We start from the raw sequence: 17,096 nt of genomic DNA, 5'->3' as shown, positions 1-17,096 counted from the left end.
CAATACAGGCCCATAGCAGGTTATGACCACTGTATGGCAGATTCATATTACACAGATACTTAATATGGCAATGAACATGAGGCCTAAGTGTCATTAGCCACTAGGCCAGTGCCTGTATTCCAGGAATTCCAGAAGTTAATAGGGTTGTCAAGATGTCATAATTATTGCTGAAGAGGTCACCGCATATTACAGTAAAGATAACTTCCAACCCTGGAGCCACTTGAAGAGATGTACTACTCATCTGACTGAACAGCAATTATCTAATATAACATTTTTACAAGAATCATTCCCTTTTTAATTATTTGTTGGCAGGGCTTCCATCCATCCCTGCAGTTTAATAAAGGGAATTATGTCCTAATAGCTTTAATGAAGGTTTAAGCACTATAGATGTCCACATATCTACTTAGTTAAAGGGGTTGGCCACTTTCTGGCTACCTTTGACCCATGCGTATGTAAGATGACTATATGACACTTACTAACATAAACTTTGTTGATATTCTGTGCCGTTTGCTACATTTCATAAGTCATGTCTCCTTGTTGGGCAAATCTTCACAGAAGACCTGTCCATAAGATGGCCACTGATGAAGGATCATGTGACCAAGCAAAAATATCTTCAGACACATTACTTCTTCCCTCAAGTACACCACATCTATCTTCTGCACTTGCAATGTTGAAAGTTTAAGGCAGGTGTGGGCTATTTTAATTGCGGATCACATGACCCTCCATCAGCGGCCATTTTATGGACAGAACCTCTCACTGTACAGTACAAAGGACTTGGCCAACAAGGAAGAATACCTTCTGAAATATAGCAAATAACACATAATATCAACAAAGGCTATATATTGGTAAGTTCTATATAGTCATTTTACATACACATTGGTCATCAGAAGCCAGAAGGTGGTCGACCCCTTTAACTGATACGGGCTACGGATAACTGGAATAATAAAACAGTAGCCAGTCTGTAATTACATGAACAATACTTTTACATTTTTTAATACTTTTTTTTTCAGTTTTGAACTGTAACATTATTTCAATTTTTCCACTTGTAAGAACTGATTTAATATCAGATCATTGGGCTGTGAAACAAAGTTATGAGCAACATCAACCACAAAATCAACATAGCAATAAATGTCTACCGTGACAAATGTTCTCATTGTGTCGCAAACTGCTCTTCATATTTAGCTTTAACAAAAAAATACAGCACAGATTTCATAGTAATCCACCAAATTACACAATAAGCAAATATACACAAGTGCGGTATGCATCAAACCTGATTGATGCTTTCGGAATTGCATCTGGGCTTTCGATCTGTGGCAATTCATCAGCTAAAATCTCTTCAGGGCTGCGAGGATCAGTGGCTATCGTTGGCTTCTGTTTTTCCTTGAGATTCAGTCCACTAATAATGCTATTCCATAGGCTGTTCTGAGATTTTGACCCTAAAACAGAAACAAGGTATGTGTAAAATTTTCAGTTCTTGTATTCTATTGGGAAGCATCTTAGTTATCAGTACAGCTATACGTAGTGTAAATGCAGAATTTTGTGAGGAAAATCAACAGCATTTACAGTAGCAGTGAAGTGAATGGGATTTAAAATACATCTCAGCCACACAATGTGGAAAGATGGCTCGATGTACTCGGCAGATAACATGTCATATGGAGAAGATATAAAATATACAGCTTTTTAATTTATGTTTGCAGATATCTGCTGCAGATTCACTCTTTACAACGCAGAGTGCGAGATCTGCAGCAAATCCAATGTTTCTACTTAAAACTCTGCTGATTTTGCCACTGCAGATTTTGGTCAGATCTGCTACAGATTTTCTGCTGTGAAAAATACAGTGTACGTAAGAGGACCAAAGAATGCAATGTAATCTGAAAGCAATATGTTCTAGAGCAAGAGAAGATGAGTTGTTTAGAGTCGGGAAGGAATTTTTTATTCCCCTAAAGTGGGGAAAATTGGCTTCTACCTCACAGATTATTTTTTTTCCTTCCTCTGGATCAACTTGCAGGATGACAGGCTGAACTGGATGGACAAATGTCTTTTTTCGGCCTTATGTACTATGTTACTATGTTAGATTGATATATATTTTTGTGGGAAAAGATTCAGTGAAACCTGAAATTTATATCTTTGCTTTTTCCACCTCTTGTGAATACCTATCAGTGCAGGAGGAAGGGGTTATTAGTGACTGATCGTACTGTGTATAAGAGGTGCATACAGAGGTATCTGTCAGTCACTCATAACCCCCCCCCCCCCTCCTGTACCAATAGGTATTCACAGGGCTGCAGATAGAAATGTAAAAATTACAAGTTTTACTGAATCTTTTCCAACAAAACTACCTGCATATATCAATCTGATCAACTCCTCCTGCACTATAACATGGTGCATTCAGATCGCACTGCATTTTTTGGTCCTCTTTAGTTTATGATACACTGGCCCTCAAAGAAGGAATACAATCTGGTTTAGTAGTTGTTCACATTAATCAGCAAAATATTAAAGAAGAAATACCACTGAGGTTTATTTTTTACAGATTCTATGAGTTAGGGGAAAATGTCCTAAACCTGTACAATCCCTTCAAAGGGGTTGTACAACTCCTATAATGCCCCTCTAAATGCCTGGGCACCTCATACAGGTTATACTTGCCCTGCTCCCCGGCACCCGCATCGCTCCTGATGCCCGTACGGCCGCCGCTGCATCTTCCAGTCACACGGATCAAAACATCCGGAGATGGGGGGGGGGGGCAGCCAATAGCAGGCCGCGATGGGGACGGGCCTCCCTAGCATTGCGGGCGACTGGACCACTTCCTATGACAGCAGTCTGGCTGAGTAGTCTAGACCTTTCACTATCACAGCAGTTAAAATATATAACCTGGACCACTTCCTATGTCAGCAGTCTGGATATGTACAGTAGTTTGGACCACTCCATATAACATTTTAGATATATAATCTGGACAACAACCTATGACAGCTGTACAGTGGCATTCAATATTAACCCAGGCACCCCTGGTCAAATTTCTGTTAGGCCTCATTCACATTTCCATTTTTTTTTACTGATGTGTGCTGCCTGCATTTTCCATATACAGCACACATACCCATTTATTTTAATGTGTCTGTGCACATATCAGTAATTTTTTACTGACCATAGGTCAATAAAAAAAATCCTGGAGACATGCATAGTGGTCTATTATGCAGATCACGGAACCCGTGTGCGTCCGTTTTTCACTGACCACTGTTAGGAGATACTCTGGAAACTACTTTTCAGCTGAGCAGGATCTGTGAAATATAGATGACTCAAGGAAGGCAAAAAATGGACACACGGACCAAACATGGATACTTCACGGATATCTTCATGGGCTGATTTTTTTTTCATGGACATGCAATGGAACTGCAATTTCACTATTATGGATTTTGAGGTGTGTTTAGGACCATTATGCATTTGTAGAAGCCATCCTCTTTTCAACTTCAGCTTTGTTATGTTTGCTTCCAGAATTTGATTCAATTTCATTGAATCCATTCTTTCCTCTACCCCTCTTCCCATGAAATATTCCCAGTGCCATTGGCCGCAACACAACCCCAAAGCATGGTTGATCCACCCCATGCTGAATGGTTGCAGAGGTGTTCGTTTCATGAAATTATTTGCCCTTTATTTTCTCCAAACATACCTTTGCTGATTGCGGCCAAAAAGTTATATTTTAACCTCATTGGTCCACAGAACTTATTTCCAAATTGCACCAGGTTAGTTTAGATGTTCTTCTGCAAAATTCTGATGCTGAATTTTGTAATGAGGATCCAGGAGAAGTTTTTTTCTGATGACTTCTCCATGAAGGCCATATTTGTACTGAACAGTAGGACAATGTACCACAGCTCCAGAATCTGCTAAATCTTCTTGAAGGTCTTTTGAAGTCAAGCAGGGGTTCAAGTTTGCCTTTCTATCAATCTATGAGCAACTGTCTCTGAAATTTCTTCTTGGCCTTTCACACCTTCTTTTGACCTCTACTGTTCCTGTTAACTGCCATTTCTTAATTACATTTCAAACTGAGTACACGGCAACCTGAAAACGTTTTTCTTATCTCCTGCTTTGTGGGACCATTTTCATTTTCAGAGTGTTAGGCAGCTGCTTAGAAGACATGTCAGCAGTGTACATATGTATGGATTCCCCTACTGTGGAATGGTACCACAGAAAGCACTGTGTATGGATTACTGCACCTGCTCAGCTCAGCTAAATTTGTGTCACAGCAAATGGGGATAAAAGGAACACCAAGTAAACAAACAACAGGCAAACAGACTAGGCCCCAAAGCTAGGGAGAAGGGAATGGTAACCTCCTAACAATCCCTGAACCTCTCCCTGACTGCTGACAGTATGAGCAAGTTCTGATGTTGAATGAACTCATGCGCTGGAACCTAAGCCCTGCTGACATTGAAGCAAACCCTAACTAAGGGAGAGGGGAATGAGACAGCCGGTACATTATACCGTGAAGGGACCAGCGTCTTCCTGAGACCTAGCAGCAACACACGCACAAAAGAGAAAACAGGAGGACTTAGCTTGAGACGAGCGGGGAGTAGAGGATCCACAAACAACCAGTATAGAACTCCAGAAGGAAAATATCAACCGCAAAGTCAGCAGTAAGAGGCGGAATTGAAAAGAGCCTATTAACCAGCTAACGACCAGAACCTGTGGAGAGTTGGGATCCAGCCACAACAAACAGAAAGGAAACACAGAAATACCTGTCAGATAGACTCACATGCTGCAAGTCTATCCGATCTTCTCAGATCTCTCACAGGGCAAGCAGTGACAATTTGATTTTGATTTGATTCAACTTTATTGCCATTACACATGTAAAGTACAGGGTAATGAAATACAGTTTGCATCAGAAGTACAAATGGCAGCAAGTGCAATAAAAACAAATTATATACAGATAAGGATTGTGTAGAAAGTAGTAATAGTTATGTATGGATTATGTACAAATAAGTTAAGTATACAGGTGTTTATATTGCTATATAGAGAGCAAATATACAGATAGACTATGGACAAATATACAAATGTACTGATGTATACAGTACAGACCAAAAGTTTGGACACACCTTCTCATTCAAAGAGTTTTCTTAATTTTCATGACTATGAAGGCATCAAAACTATGAATTAACACATGTTGAATTATATACATAACAAACAAGTTTGAAACAACTGAAAATATGTCATATTCTAGGTTCTTCAAAGTAGCCACCTTTTGCTTTGATTACTGCTTTGCACACTCTTGGCATTCTCTTGATGAGCTTCAAGAGGTAGTCCCCTGAAATGGTCTTCCAACAGTCTTGAAGGAGTTCCCAGAGATGCTTAGCACTTGTTGGCCCTTTTGCCTTCACTCTGCGGTCCAGCTCACCCCAAACCATCTCGATTGGGTTAAGGTCCGGTGACTGTGGAGGCCAGGTCATCTGGCGCAGCACCCCATCACTCTCCTTCATGGTCAAATACCCCTTACTTTCAAAGTTTTCCCAATTTTTCGGCTGACTGACTGACCTTCGTTTCTTAAAGTAATGATGGCCACTCGTTTTTCTTTACTTAGAATTTGTATTATGGCAAGAAAAAAGCAGCTAACAGTCTATTCAGTAGGACTATCAGCTGTGTATCCACCTGACTTCTCCTCAACGCAACTGATGGTCCCAACCCCATTTATAAGGCGAGAAATCCCACTTATTTATAAGGCGAGAAATCCCACTTATTCACTTCACAGGGCACACCTGTGAAGTGAAAACCATTTCAGAGGACTACCTCTTGAAGCTCATCAAGAGAATGCCAAGAGTGTGCAAAGCAGTAATCAAAGCAAAAGGTGGCTACTTTGAAGAACCTAGAATATGACATATTTTCAGTTGTTTCACACTTGTTTGTTATGTATATAATTCCACATGTGTTAATTCATAGTTTTGATGCCTTCATAGTCATGAAAATAAAGAAAACTCTTTGAATGAGAAGGTGTGTCCAAACTTTTGGTCTGTACTGTACATATATACAGAGTACATCTGTGAGTACTATGCCAGGATTTAGCTAAGATCAGAGGGCACAGGCAGGAGCAGCGATCTGTACACATTGCTCGCTTCGGTCCCATTCCCCAGTACAGTGGAATCCGTACATACGTATACTGCTGACATCTCAGCAGTGTACAAATTTAGTGATTTTACAGCGCTGAAGAGAAGACAATTTCAGCTGGCTATTTAACTACTAAAAAAGCAAAGCACATTAATAAAGTATATTACAAAAATTATCTTTAGAACATTTTCAGCAATTTTAAATAAAGTTGATTTCAAGTTTAGTTACTTTTAACTTTATGCTTTTTGGAGATGATTTAATCTTCAACTTGCTTAACTGTTCACAGTAACAATAATTTTGACCAGGGGATCCCACACTTTTGCATGCCACTGTAGTCTGGACTGCTGTTTATAAAGGAAGTCCAATATGTAGCTTGGACCACTCCTTATCACAGTAGCCTGGCTATGTAGTCTGGACCACTCCAAATGGCAGCAGTTTGGATATGTAATCTGGATCACTGCCTATGACATCAGTTTGTCTGTGCTGTCTAGACCTTTCCCTGTGACAGCAGCCAGGATATATAGTGTGGACCACTCCTTATGGCAGCAGTCTGGAATGTACTGGACCACTCCATATAAGTCTGGATATATAGCCTGAACCACTCCTTATGGCAGCAGTCTGCAATGTACTGGACCACTCCATATAAGTCTGCATATATAGCCTGAACCACTCCTTATGACAGCAGTCTGGAATGTACTGGACCACTCCATATAAGTCTGGATATATAGCCTGAACCACTCCTTATGGCAGCAGTCTGCAATGTACTGGACAACTCCATATAAGTCTGGATATATAGCCTGAACCACTCCTTATGACAGCAGTCTGGAATGTACTGGACCACTCCATATAAGTCTGGATATATAGCCTGAACCACTCCTTATGACAGCAGTCTGTAATGTACTGGACCATGACCACTCCATATAGCAGCAGTCTCGCTGTGTAGTCTGTAGTCTAATCTATAGACTTTAACTAAATAAAGGTGGAATGGAGCACAATCAATACAGTGAGTATATAGAAAGTGTTCATTTATTAATGTTCTTGATCAATATAATGGTTTTCCTTACAGTATGTAAAGAAAATTGACGGGACACCTTTTAGCCTTTACAGTATATCCATGTGCTGGCTACACAGGTAAAACTATGAGTATACTGCATGTTTGAACTCCGCTTAAAGGGGTTTTATCACTTCAGCAAGTGGCATTTATCATGTAGAGAAAGTTAATACAAGGCACATAATACGATTCTCGTCACATAATACAATTCTCTGTCACATAATACAATTCTTGTTTCCGTCACATAATACAATTCCGTCACATAATACAATTTTCCGTCACACTCGTTTCCATGGTTACGACCACCCTGCAATCCACCAGTGGTGGTCATGCTTGCGCACTATAGATAAAAGAGCCGGCTTCTCTGGTGACCGGGACTGTGGGAGCTCACACAGATTGGTGTTTTTTTTCTATAGTGTTCAAGCACGACCACTACTGATGGATTGCAGGGTGGTCATATAACCATGGAAATGAGCAGTGTATAATATGATGGAAAAATAAATCCGGCCAGCAAAGGAGGCAATATGGACAATCATATTACATTAGCAAGTGCCTTGTATTAACTTTCGCTGCATGATAAATGGTATTTTCTGAAGAAACACAACCCCTTTAACTGATATGCTACAAAATGCTTCAGATCAGATGTATGTGACATGAGGTGTCCAAATATAAATCCCTTTAAAGAGGTTCTTCGGGCTTTTAATATTGATGACCCATCCTCAGGATAGGTCATAAATATCAGATCGGCGGGGGTCCAACTCCCGAAACCCCCTCTGATCAGCTGTAAGAAAAGAAGGCGCGTGCCATGCGCGCATGCCATCTCCAGTCTCTCTTCCTGCTCACTGTACACATAGCAGCAGTGAGCAGGAAAAGAGACAGGAGATGGCACATGCCTTCTCCTCATACAGCTGATCGGCAGGGTGCCAGGAGTTGGACCCCCGCCGATCTGATATTCATGACCTATCCTGAGGATAGGACATCAATATTAAAAGCCTGGAAAACCCCTTTAATGCTGTTTACATGGATCCGATTGAATTTTACGTGTTCCTCCTAAGCTGAATGGAAGAAACATAATATATATAGGGGTTTTCCAAAGAGATTTTTATTTTATTTTTTTAGAAAAAAGGGGCCAGAACATATTAAAAATAAGAAAGAAGCATCACTTACCTCCAACGATATTCCAGTGCTGCCATTCCAACTCTGCTCTGGCCCTCACTGCTCTCTTCTTCCCAGCTCAACTCACCAGAAATATCAAAAATACCAGGAAAGGCCGACCAGGCAGTCACTGCTCAGCAACCTTTCCTGGCATTTTCCTGGCTGAGTGGGCCTTTCCCAGCAGGGGATCGCTGGAGGTGAGAAAGGCTTCTTTTCGATTTTAAACTGTGGCGGTTTTTTTATTTAAAAAAAAGCTGGAAAGCTTGTCTAAAGGGGCTCATGGGCTAATTTAAGTATTGGGCAGTAGTTTTAGTCTGCCTATACCTGACAATTTGTAATATACTTTGTTTACCTGCTTGCTTGCTATATCAGAATGCCGGTCACATCATCCTATCCATTGCAGTAGCAGAAGCTCCTTTCACTCATGTCACATCCATGACTCTGCTCTTCAATATTCCAGTCTGAAGAGTCTCATAGCACCTCATTAGCATCCTAATCTGCATGGTCAGTCATTTGGCTTTCCCAAAATCCATCCCGAAGCACTGGTGCATGTGCTCTGTCCATCGGATTGCCAATGATAGAGCTGGACAGAGCACATGTGCCAGTGCTTTGGGGAGGATTTTGGGAATGCGAAAAGACTGCCCATGCAAATTACCACACTGAAGGAGATTTTGCTATAGTGATTTGTGTCACATGATTGGCATTCTAATATAGCGAACAGGACTTTACACAGTTAAATAAAGAATTATCACAAATTGACAGGTTTAGGCAAATGAAACTACTGACCAATACTTAATTTATCATGGAGAACATCATTAAGGGTCCATTCACACGTCCGTAGTGTATTGCGAATCCGCAATGAACCCGGCCGGGACCCCCATAGAACTGCCTATTCTTGTCCACAATTGCAGACAAGAATAGGACATGTTCTATTTTTTTCCGGAGCCGTGGACCAGAAGATTGGGGGCACGCTCCGGAAATACGGATGCGGACAGCACACTGTGTGCTGTCCGCATCCATTCCTGCCCCATAGAGAATGAATGGGTCCTCACCCATTCCGCAATTTACGTAATGCATGCGGACCCATTCTACGGACGTGTTAATGGACCCTAAGATTGACACACACTAAGAATTTCCAACATACATTTTTTGATCGACTTGTTCATATTTGGTTTGTGAAAATTAAAACAAAAAATCATTAATTGATTACTGCCGTTATCTATGGCCTACTCCAGGCTTTCATTGATGGGATGTAGAGATGAGCGAATCAAAGCTGACGAAGTGGAATTTGATCCGAATTTCCGGAAAAATTTGATTCGCAACGGATGCAAATTTTCTCGCGCTTCGTGGTAACGAATCGCATTTTTCCTAAAATGTCTGCTGCACGTGTGAGGACATGGAGAAAGGAAGTCTGGGAAGGGATCACCCAGACTGACATGCATGCAGCCAATCATCAGCCAGCCAGTCCTGTGAAGTCACAGCCCTATAAATACGACAGCCATCTTAGGCTACTTTCACACTAGCGTTCAGAGCGGATCCGTCTGGGGTCTGCCCAGACGGATCCGCTCATATAATGCAGACTTTGGATCCGTTCAGAACGGATCCGTCTGCATTATATTGCAGAAAAAATGAAAGTAGCTTCAGACAGATGCGTCCAGACTTTACATTGAAAGTCAATGGGGGACGGATCCGTTTGAAAATTGAGCCATATAGTGTCAAATTCAAACGGATCCGTCCCCATTGACTTACATTGTAAGTCTGGACGGATCCATTTGCCTCCGCACGGCCAGGCGGACACCCGAACGCTGCAAGCAGCGTTCAGGTGTCCGCTTGCTGAGCGGAGGCTGAACGCTGCCAGACTGATGCATTCTGAGCGGATCCGCATCCACTCAGAATGCATTAGGGCAGTACGGATGCGTTCGGGGCCGCTTGTGAGCCCCTTCAAACGGAGCTCACAAGCGGAGCCCCGAACGCTAGTGTGAAAGTAGCCTTACAAGTGCAGGGAAAGATTATTTGGGGATCCAAATAGCCATTATACAGCTCTGTCATTCCAGCAATTTGTTCTTGTTATTGAGGTGCAAGTTTTGTGGCCTTTTTCAGTACAAAAAGAAAAATATATTCTCAGTTTACTTCTGCAGTCATATATGTTGAAAGCGTTTAGTGGCCTATTTCAGAACAAAAAGAAAAATATATACACACTTCACTATTGCAGTTATTTGTGGTGAAAGCATTTAGTGGCCTATTTCAGTACAGAAAGAAAAATATATACGCGCTTTACTGTTGCAGTTATTTGTGGCGAAAGCATTTAGTGGCCTATTTCAGTACAGAGGGAAAATATATACGCCCTTCACTGTTGCAGTTATTTGTGTTGAAAGCGTTTAGTGGCCTATTTCAGTACAGAAAGAAAAACATATACGCACTTCACTGTTGCAGTTATTTGTGTTGAAAGCGTTTAGTGGCCTATTTCAGTACAAAAAGAAAAATATATATGCATTTCAATGTTGTAGTTATTTGTGGTGAAAGCGTTTAGTGGCCTATTTCAGTGCCAAAAAAATATATATACCCATTTCACTGTTGCAGTTATTTGTGGTGAAAGCGTTTAGTCGCCTATTTCAGTAACATAGTAACATAGTACATAAGGCCGAAAAAAGACATTTGTCCATCCAGATCGGCCTGTTATCCTGCAAGTTGATCCAGAGGAAGTGCAGAAAGAAAGGTATATACGCACTTCACTGTTGCAGTTATTTGTGGTAAAAGCGTTTAGTGGCCTATTTCAGTACAAAAAGAAAAATATATATGCATTTCACTGTTGCAGTAATTTGTGGTGAAAGCGTTAAGTGGCCTATTTCAGTATTTCAGTACAGAAAGAAAAATATATACGCACTTCACTGTTGCATTTATTTGTGGTGAAAGCGTTTAGTGGCCTATTTCAGTACAGAAATAAAAATGTATTCTCAGTTCACTTCTGCAGTTATATGTGTTGAAAGTGTTTAGCTTCCTATTACAGTACAAAAAGAAAAATATATTCACACTTCACTGTTGCAGTTATTTGTGGTGAAAGCATTTAGTGACCTATTTCAGCACAGAAAGAAAAATATATTCTTAGTTCACTTCTGCAGTTATATGTGTTGAAAGCGTTTAGTGGCCTATTTCAGTACAAAAAGAAAAATATATACACACTTCACTGTTGCAGTTATTTGTGGTGAAAGCGTTTAGTGGCCAATTTCAGTACAAAAAGTAAAATATATTCTCAGTTCACTTCTGCAGTTATATGGTTTGAAAGAATTTAGTGGCCTATTTCAGTACAGAAAGAAAAACATATATGCACTTCACTGTTGCAGTTATTTGTGGTGAAAGTGTTTAGTAGCCTATTTCAGTACAAAAAGAAAAATATATATACGCACTTTACTGTTGCAGTTATTTGTGGTGAAAGTGTTTAGTGGCCTATTTCAGTACAAAAAGAAAAATATATATACGCACTTTACTGTTGCAGTTATTTGTGGTGAAAGTGTTTAGTGGCCTATTTCAGTACAAAAAGAAAAATATATATACGCACTTTACTGTTGCAGTTATTTGTGGTGAAAGTGTTTAGTGGCCTATTTCAGTACAAAAAGAAAAATATATATACGCACTTTACTGTTGCAGTTATTTGTGGTGAAAGTGTTTAGTGGCCTATTTAAGTACAGAAATAAAAATATATACACACTTCACTGTTGCAGTTATTTGTGGCGAAACTGTTTAGTGGCCTATTTCAGTACAAAAAGAAAGATATCTTCTCAGTTCACTTCTGCAGTTATATGTGTTGAAAGTGTTTAGTGCACACAAATCACTGCAGAAAATGCACCAAAATGATACGCAACTGACAATACTAGCTAATTCCTCAAGCCGATGCTAAAAGCTGAGAACTTTGCCAATATCTTCCAGTCAGGAACATATCGGAGCCCCTCATGCACCACGTCACGGTGTGTGGTGTGTTAACAGGGTCTGAACAATGCTATAAATTAACTCACAGCCAGGCTCTCACATGCCTCCATAGTGATATCACCAATGCATTGTGAGGTAAAATAATGCTGTGAGCCGCACCCACAACAGACCATGTGACACAGAAGCTACCAGGTGCAAAAGAATGTTACCAACAAAATGAAGTGGCACATTCCATATACATAAAGACAAAAACTCACTGAAAAAAGTGGCCTAAACGGGTGGAAATGCTCCAAACCCAGAGACTGTAGCGCGTATATAACCGGGTGAGCAATTCCTCCGCATGCGGTCCGCATTTTCTGCTGGGGATTGCTGTTGTCTGCGGACCGCATGCGGAGGAATTGCTCACCCGGTTGTAGATGCCAACAGTCGGTGGGTTCATCAGACACAACCCTTAGTTGGCATGGCCCGGGAGAAGGCTCTGTGCCCTCACCTATACTCAACCTGCCTCTGTCCTTTCCTCTACTAGGCGTTCAAGTAGTGATGAGGAGAGTGGCGTGGGAGCTGGTGTTGCGAACAGTCAGGATCCTGACCCACAGAAAGTTGAGGAGGACATCAGTGACGTGCAAGCAGTACACTATGATGATGATAGCTGATCGCACTTGGGAGCTGGGTGACTTAATAATTATTTTTTCTTTATATAATAAATTAATATTATAAAATCAGGTGTCTCCATGATAAATCTGCAGCGTGGGGGCCCTGTGTGGCTTCTACACACTTTCAAAATCATCCTTTAGCGGGGCGAATAGCTGCCGGATGACCGGGACGCTCCATGACCTTCCCAGGAGCTTCTGTCGGAAGCATAGGTTCATTTCTGAGACGTCCATATAGTTCGGGGGGAATCCGAAGACCCTCTCCATTTCTGTGTACCACAGGATGTCCTCCATCCCATCCATGATGACTGGGAACTTATGATGTTTTCCCTGACGAAGAGACCAGGGGCTGGTAGTTATGGTTTGAATCTTGATAAACTTTGCAACTCTTCTGGGCTCCAAGCAATCTTGAAGCTTTGTCTTCTCATTGTCTGTAGCTACTAGAGGCCTGTTCATGCCAGGCAGGTTCCCACAGAAGTATCTGGCTCGATGAGCAGCTGATACCGCACTTGCATCAATCTTGAAAGCATTCGTCTCCAGGTGGAGAGATATTGTTTTTTGGAATGCTTTCTCCATCACAACCACGTTGTCGAATAACCAAAAGACTGTCCGATTCTCACCTGTCTTAGGCAACACTTAATTTTTTTAATTACATTTATTAAATATTTAATATTAAATGGAACCAAAATTTGATTAAAATTATAAGAAACTAAGCCTAAATTCGACAATATATTATCCCAATCTTCGATGGAAATTCCGGGACAATCAATTTGCCAAGCCGTGCCAGAGAACGTGGATTATTAAATCGTGCAGAGCCAAAGTGGCTCTACTTATATAAGCGTTTAATAGAACAGGTTCTGTAGACACCTATGTGGAATCAGCTGGCGACAGTGTAAAAGGAGTGCGCTTCTTCTTGGCGCTAACATCGACCTGCAAGGCTGAGTTCATACTTGAGTTATTTGGTCAGTTTTGGCCCCGTAACTGCCCAAATAAGTGAAGTGTGCAGTGATTCTAAGAGCGACGCCTGTCATCTACATGTCATACTGACTCACAGGATTATTTCACTACTCCCTATGCGTGTTACTGCAAGGCACAGTGTTCTACACCACTATAAAGGCTCTCTGCAGCCAGGAAATAGCCGTTTTTTAAATATAATTCACCACTAATTAATTCGGATCGAACCCAATTTTTCCCCAAAAATTCGGCGAACCGGCAAATAGAATTTTTGAAAAATTCGCTCATCATTAATGGAATGCATTGCTTGACACGAATGACTTTTCAACTAATCACCTGACAATGACTTACCAACTTTTCAACAGATATCTGCCATTGACCTGTATTTGTCACAAATGTTCATATCATAAAAAGGACCTGACGACTGCCGCAAAATGGTCTAAACTTGCATCTCAGCTTTATTGTAATCAGGAATCCATCTGTAGGTGTCCAAGACTAAATTAAAGTCATTGAGCACACAGAGATATGTACACACAAGCAGTTAAGTATATATTAGAGATGAGGGAATCAAATGAATCATTTTAGTTATGAATTTCACATAAAGTTGTCTGCCAAATGAATTTGAACTTTTGGTGATTTGTTTTGGCACTAGCAACATTTAACTGTGAAAAATGACAAGGGAAACAACAGGAAGGAAGAAGATGGTGGATCACATGACCCAGGAATGGAGGCATGAGGCCTTTCCCTGATTGACTCAGAGGCTGACACATAGCTTGATCACCCAATCAGGGATAGAATTCTTACAGGTCCTGCTTTACACACCATTCTGTTCTCAGCTTGCATTCTGATACCACGTGTTGTGGCTGTTTCTGCCAAAAAGAGCAGACACAAGACCGTAATCAAGCTGTACTAGGGACACACTATAGGGAGAGAATAGAGACAGATAATTGGGTAGATTTTAGGGTTTTATTAGGGAGGGCTTAGCATAGAAAGTGAGAGACTGGTTTCTTTGAGTTGTGTGTTGTTTCATAGTTCATACAGCTTCCAAATTCTATCCAGCAACTTTGTACAGTTAGGATTAATGCCAGCACCCCAATAGCATTCATTCTGCTACAAAATGCTGAGCAATTCTCCCCTTTTTTCCTAAAAACTTCAATTCACCATTTGTAATGGGGTTTTCAGCACAGTGAAGCGCATCAATATACCCATGTTAGTGAGCGTGTTGTGTGCATGTTACTGAGCTTTCAATATGCCATTCCGTTACAGCAAAAGCATTTTACAGCAAAAACTGAATTACTTTACCCGTGTTAATGAACACATTCATCACATTTAAGATACTTTGATGTTACAGCAAAAGCATTTTACTGCAAAAAAAACTGCATTACTATAATCTGTTTTACTGCAAAAATGGTATTATTATAGCCATTTAAGTGAACCCATGACACGAGGCCATTTAAGTGAACATGTTGAATTACTTTAAGATACCATTCAGTTACAGCCAAAGCATGTTACTGCAAAAACTGCATTAGTATACCCCTGTTTATGAATGTGTTGATTACTTCATGATATTGTGTAGTTACAGCAAAAACAGCAGTATTACCACTGTAAATTGTCAATAATGGTCAGCTTGAGAAATGGTGAGGTTGCTGATGGTGTGGGCTCAAAATGTTTCAGAACTAGGCCAAGCTTAGCTGCCACTAGCGCTGTCTGAGCATCTCCTATATGGCGGTTTTTCTTCACAAGGCCGGAACACAAAACCACTGCCACTTGTGTGCAAGCTGAACTCCCACTTGACCAGGTTTCTGATGGTGCTGCTGTACCACTTAGTTGTGATATATGTGATGCAATTCTATGCCTTTAGAATGCCTCTATGCCATCATTCGGACTTTTGGCCAGGTGTCCTTTATTTAAATCATTGTTTTCCAAATTACTGTGGCCATTCCTAAGCACATACCATGTTACCTGACCCTTTGGACTTCTGTCTTGTCCAGCCTCCAGTGTAATCTCCAAGAGAGTGTTTTCAGCATAGCAGGTGGCATTGTCATATTCAAGCGGACAAAGTTGCCCTCTGCCAGTGTATAAAACTAGTGTTGAACAAAGCGAAGCATTCGAGGCGGAATTCGGTCCAAAGTTTAGGAAAACTTTGATTTGCAACAAATCCAAATTTCCTTGCGCTTCGTGGTACGAATCAGGTTTCCCTAAAATGGCTGCTGCACATGTTACAAAGCAAAACAATGTAGAGGAGACAAGCCAATTATCACCCATAATGCCGTGCAGCTAGCCAATCCAAATATAGCCATCCCCTGTGATGTCACAGCCCTATAAAACTCTTATCCAACGCAGACTTGGCCATTGTCCTGTGAGCTGAGCATAGGGGGAGACATGGCAAGTGCTCATGCTCTAGGGACAGTGCTGCTGAAAACGATTAATAGAAGAATGTTGGAGAAGGAGAGTGCACGGAGACTTCCGCGTCAATTTTTTTTATTTATTCCTACATTTATTTATTCCTACATCAGCTGTAAACTAAGATATGTCATTCAATAGCAATAAAATGGAAGCCTTTATTATTCCAGTGCCAGCGTGCCAACCAATACCATCCAGTCTGCACTCCCTAGGGGGACCAGGTCTTAATGATGACAATATTCATCTTTTGCTGGCTTTACTTCTTCCAAATCATCCTTAAAAGTCTCCATGTCTTAGAAAAGTCAGCAAGATGCAGAGAGAGGAGGAGCTGGATGTTCCTGATGACGTATTCACAATGATATTAGATGATGTGTAAAAGGAGAAAAAGCAGATGGCAGAAGAAGGGCTCCTACCTGCAGATGGCATTAAAGATACCGCGCGGCCATTAACAATGAAGACCGTTACAGCATGGCCGCAACCCGCCCGTAGCACAACTGTTCCGTGTGGCCGTACCCTAGGGCAGAGTGGCCTGGGTTTTCCTGATTTATAGCGATTTGTGACAAATTCATTCATAACAAATGAAATTTCTTGGCTAACCTCGACGAAGCTGCTTAATCAAATTTTTCAACACTTCGCACATCTCTCCGTAAAACATCAGTATTGTCAGAAAGGGAACAAGTAATAGATCTGGGAGGATTTTCATACACCACTGGCTGTGGCTGATGAATAGATCTGCCATTACTAACGGTAGCTATTAACTGCTGGCCCCATCACACCACTCTCGCTGTCTGCCTGCTTACCATCATGTTCCATACAGTATGATTGCTGCTGCCTCCATGGCCGCTAACATCACTTCTAATCCCCTTACTGACATTTCC

At 41.1% G+C, this 17,096-nt stretch overlaps 1 protein-coding gene across 1 annotated transcript in view; it reads right to left on the bottom strand.

Moving 5' to 3' along the window:
* Positions 1-1,227: 1,227 nt before the first annotated feature.
* LOC121002484 (calcium/calmodulin-dependent 3',5'-cyclic nucleotide phosphodiesterase 1C-like) overlaps positions 1,228-17,096 on the bottom strand; it is a 233,207-nt gene continuing 217,338 nt past the window's right edge. Inside the window, exon 3 of the mRNA XM_040433936.1 lies at positions 1,228-1,436. Within this exon, the coding sequence (XP_040289870.1) occupies positions 1,228-1,436 (209 nt within the window). The remainder of the gene's footprint in view (positions 1,437-17,096) is intronic.

Source organism: Bufo bufo, chromosome 5 (assembly GCF_905171765.1).
Source record: "Bufo bufo chromosome 5, aBufBuf1.1, whole genome shotgun sequence".
NCBI lineage: Eukaryota > Metazoa > Chordata > Amphibia > Anura > Bufonidae > Bufo > Bufo bufo.
Note: the sequence above shows the minus strand (reverse complement) of the source record. Positions and strands in the feature narration are given on the sequence as shown.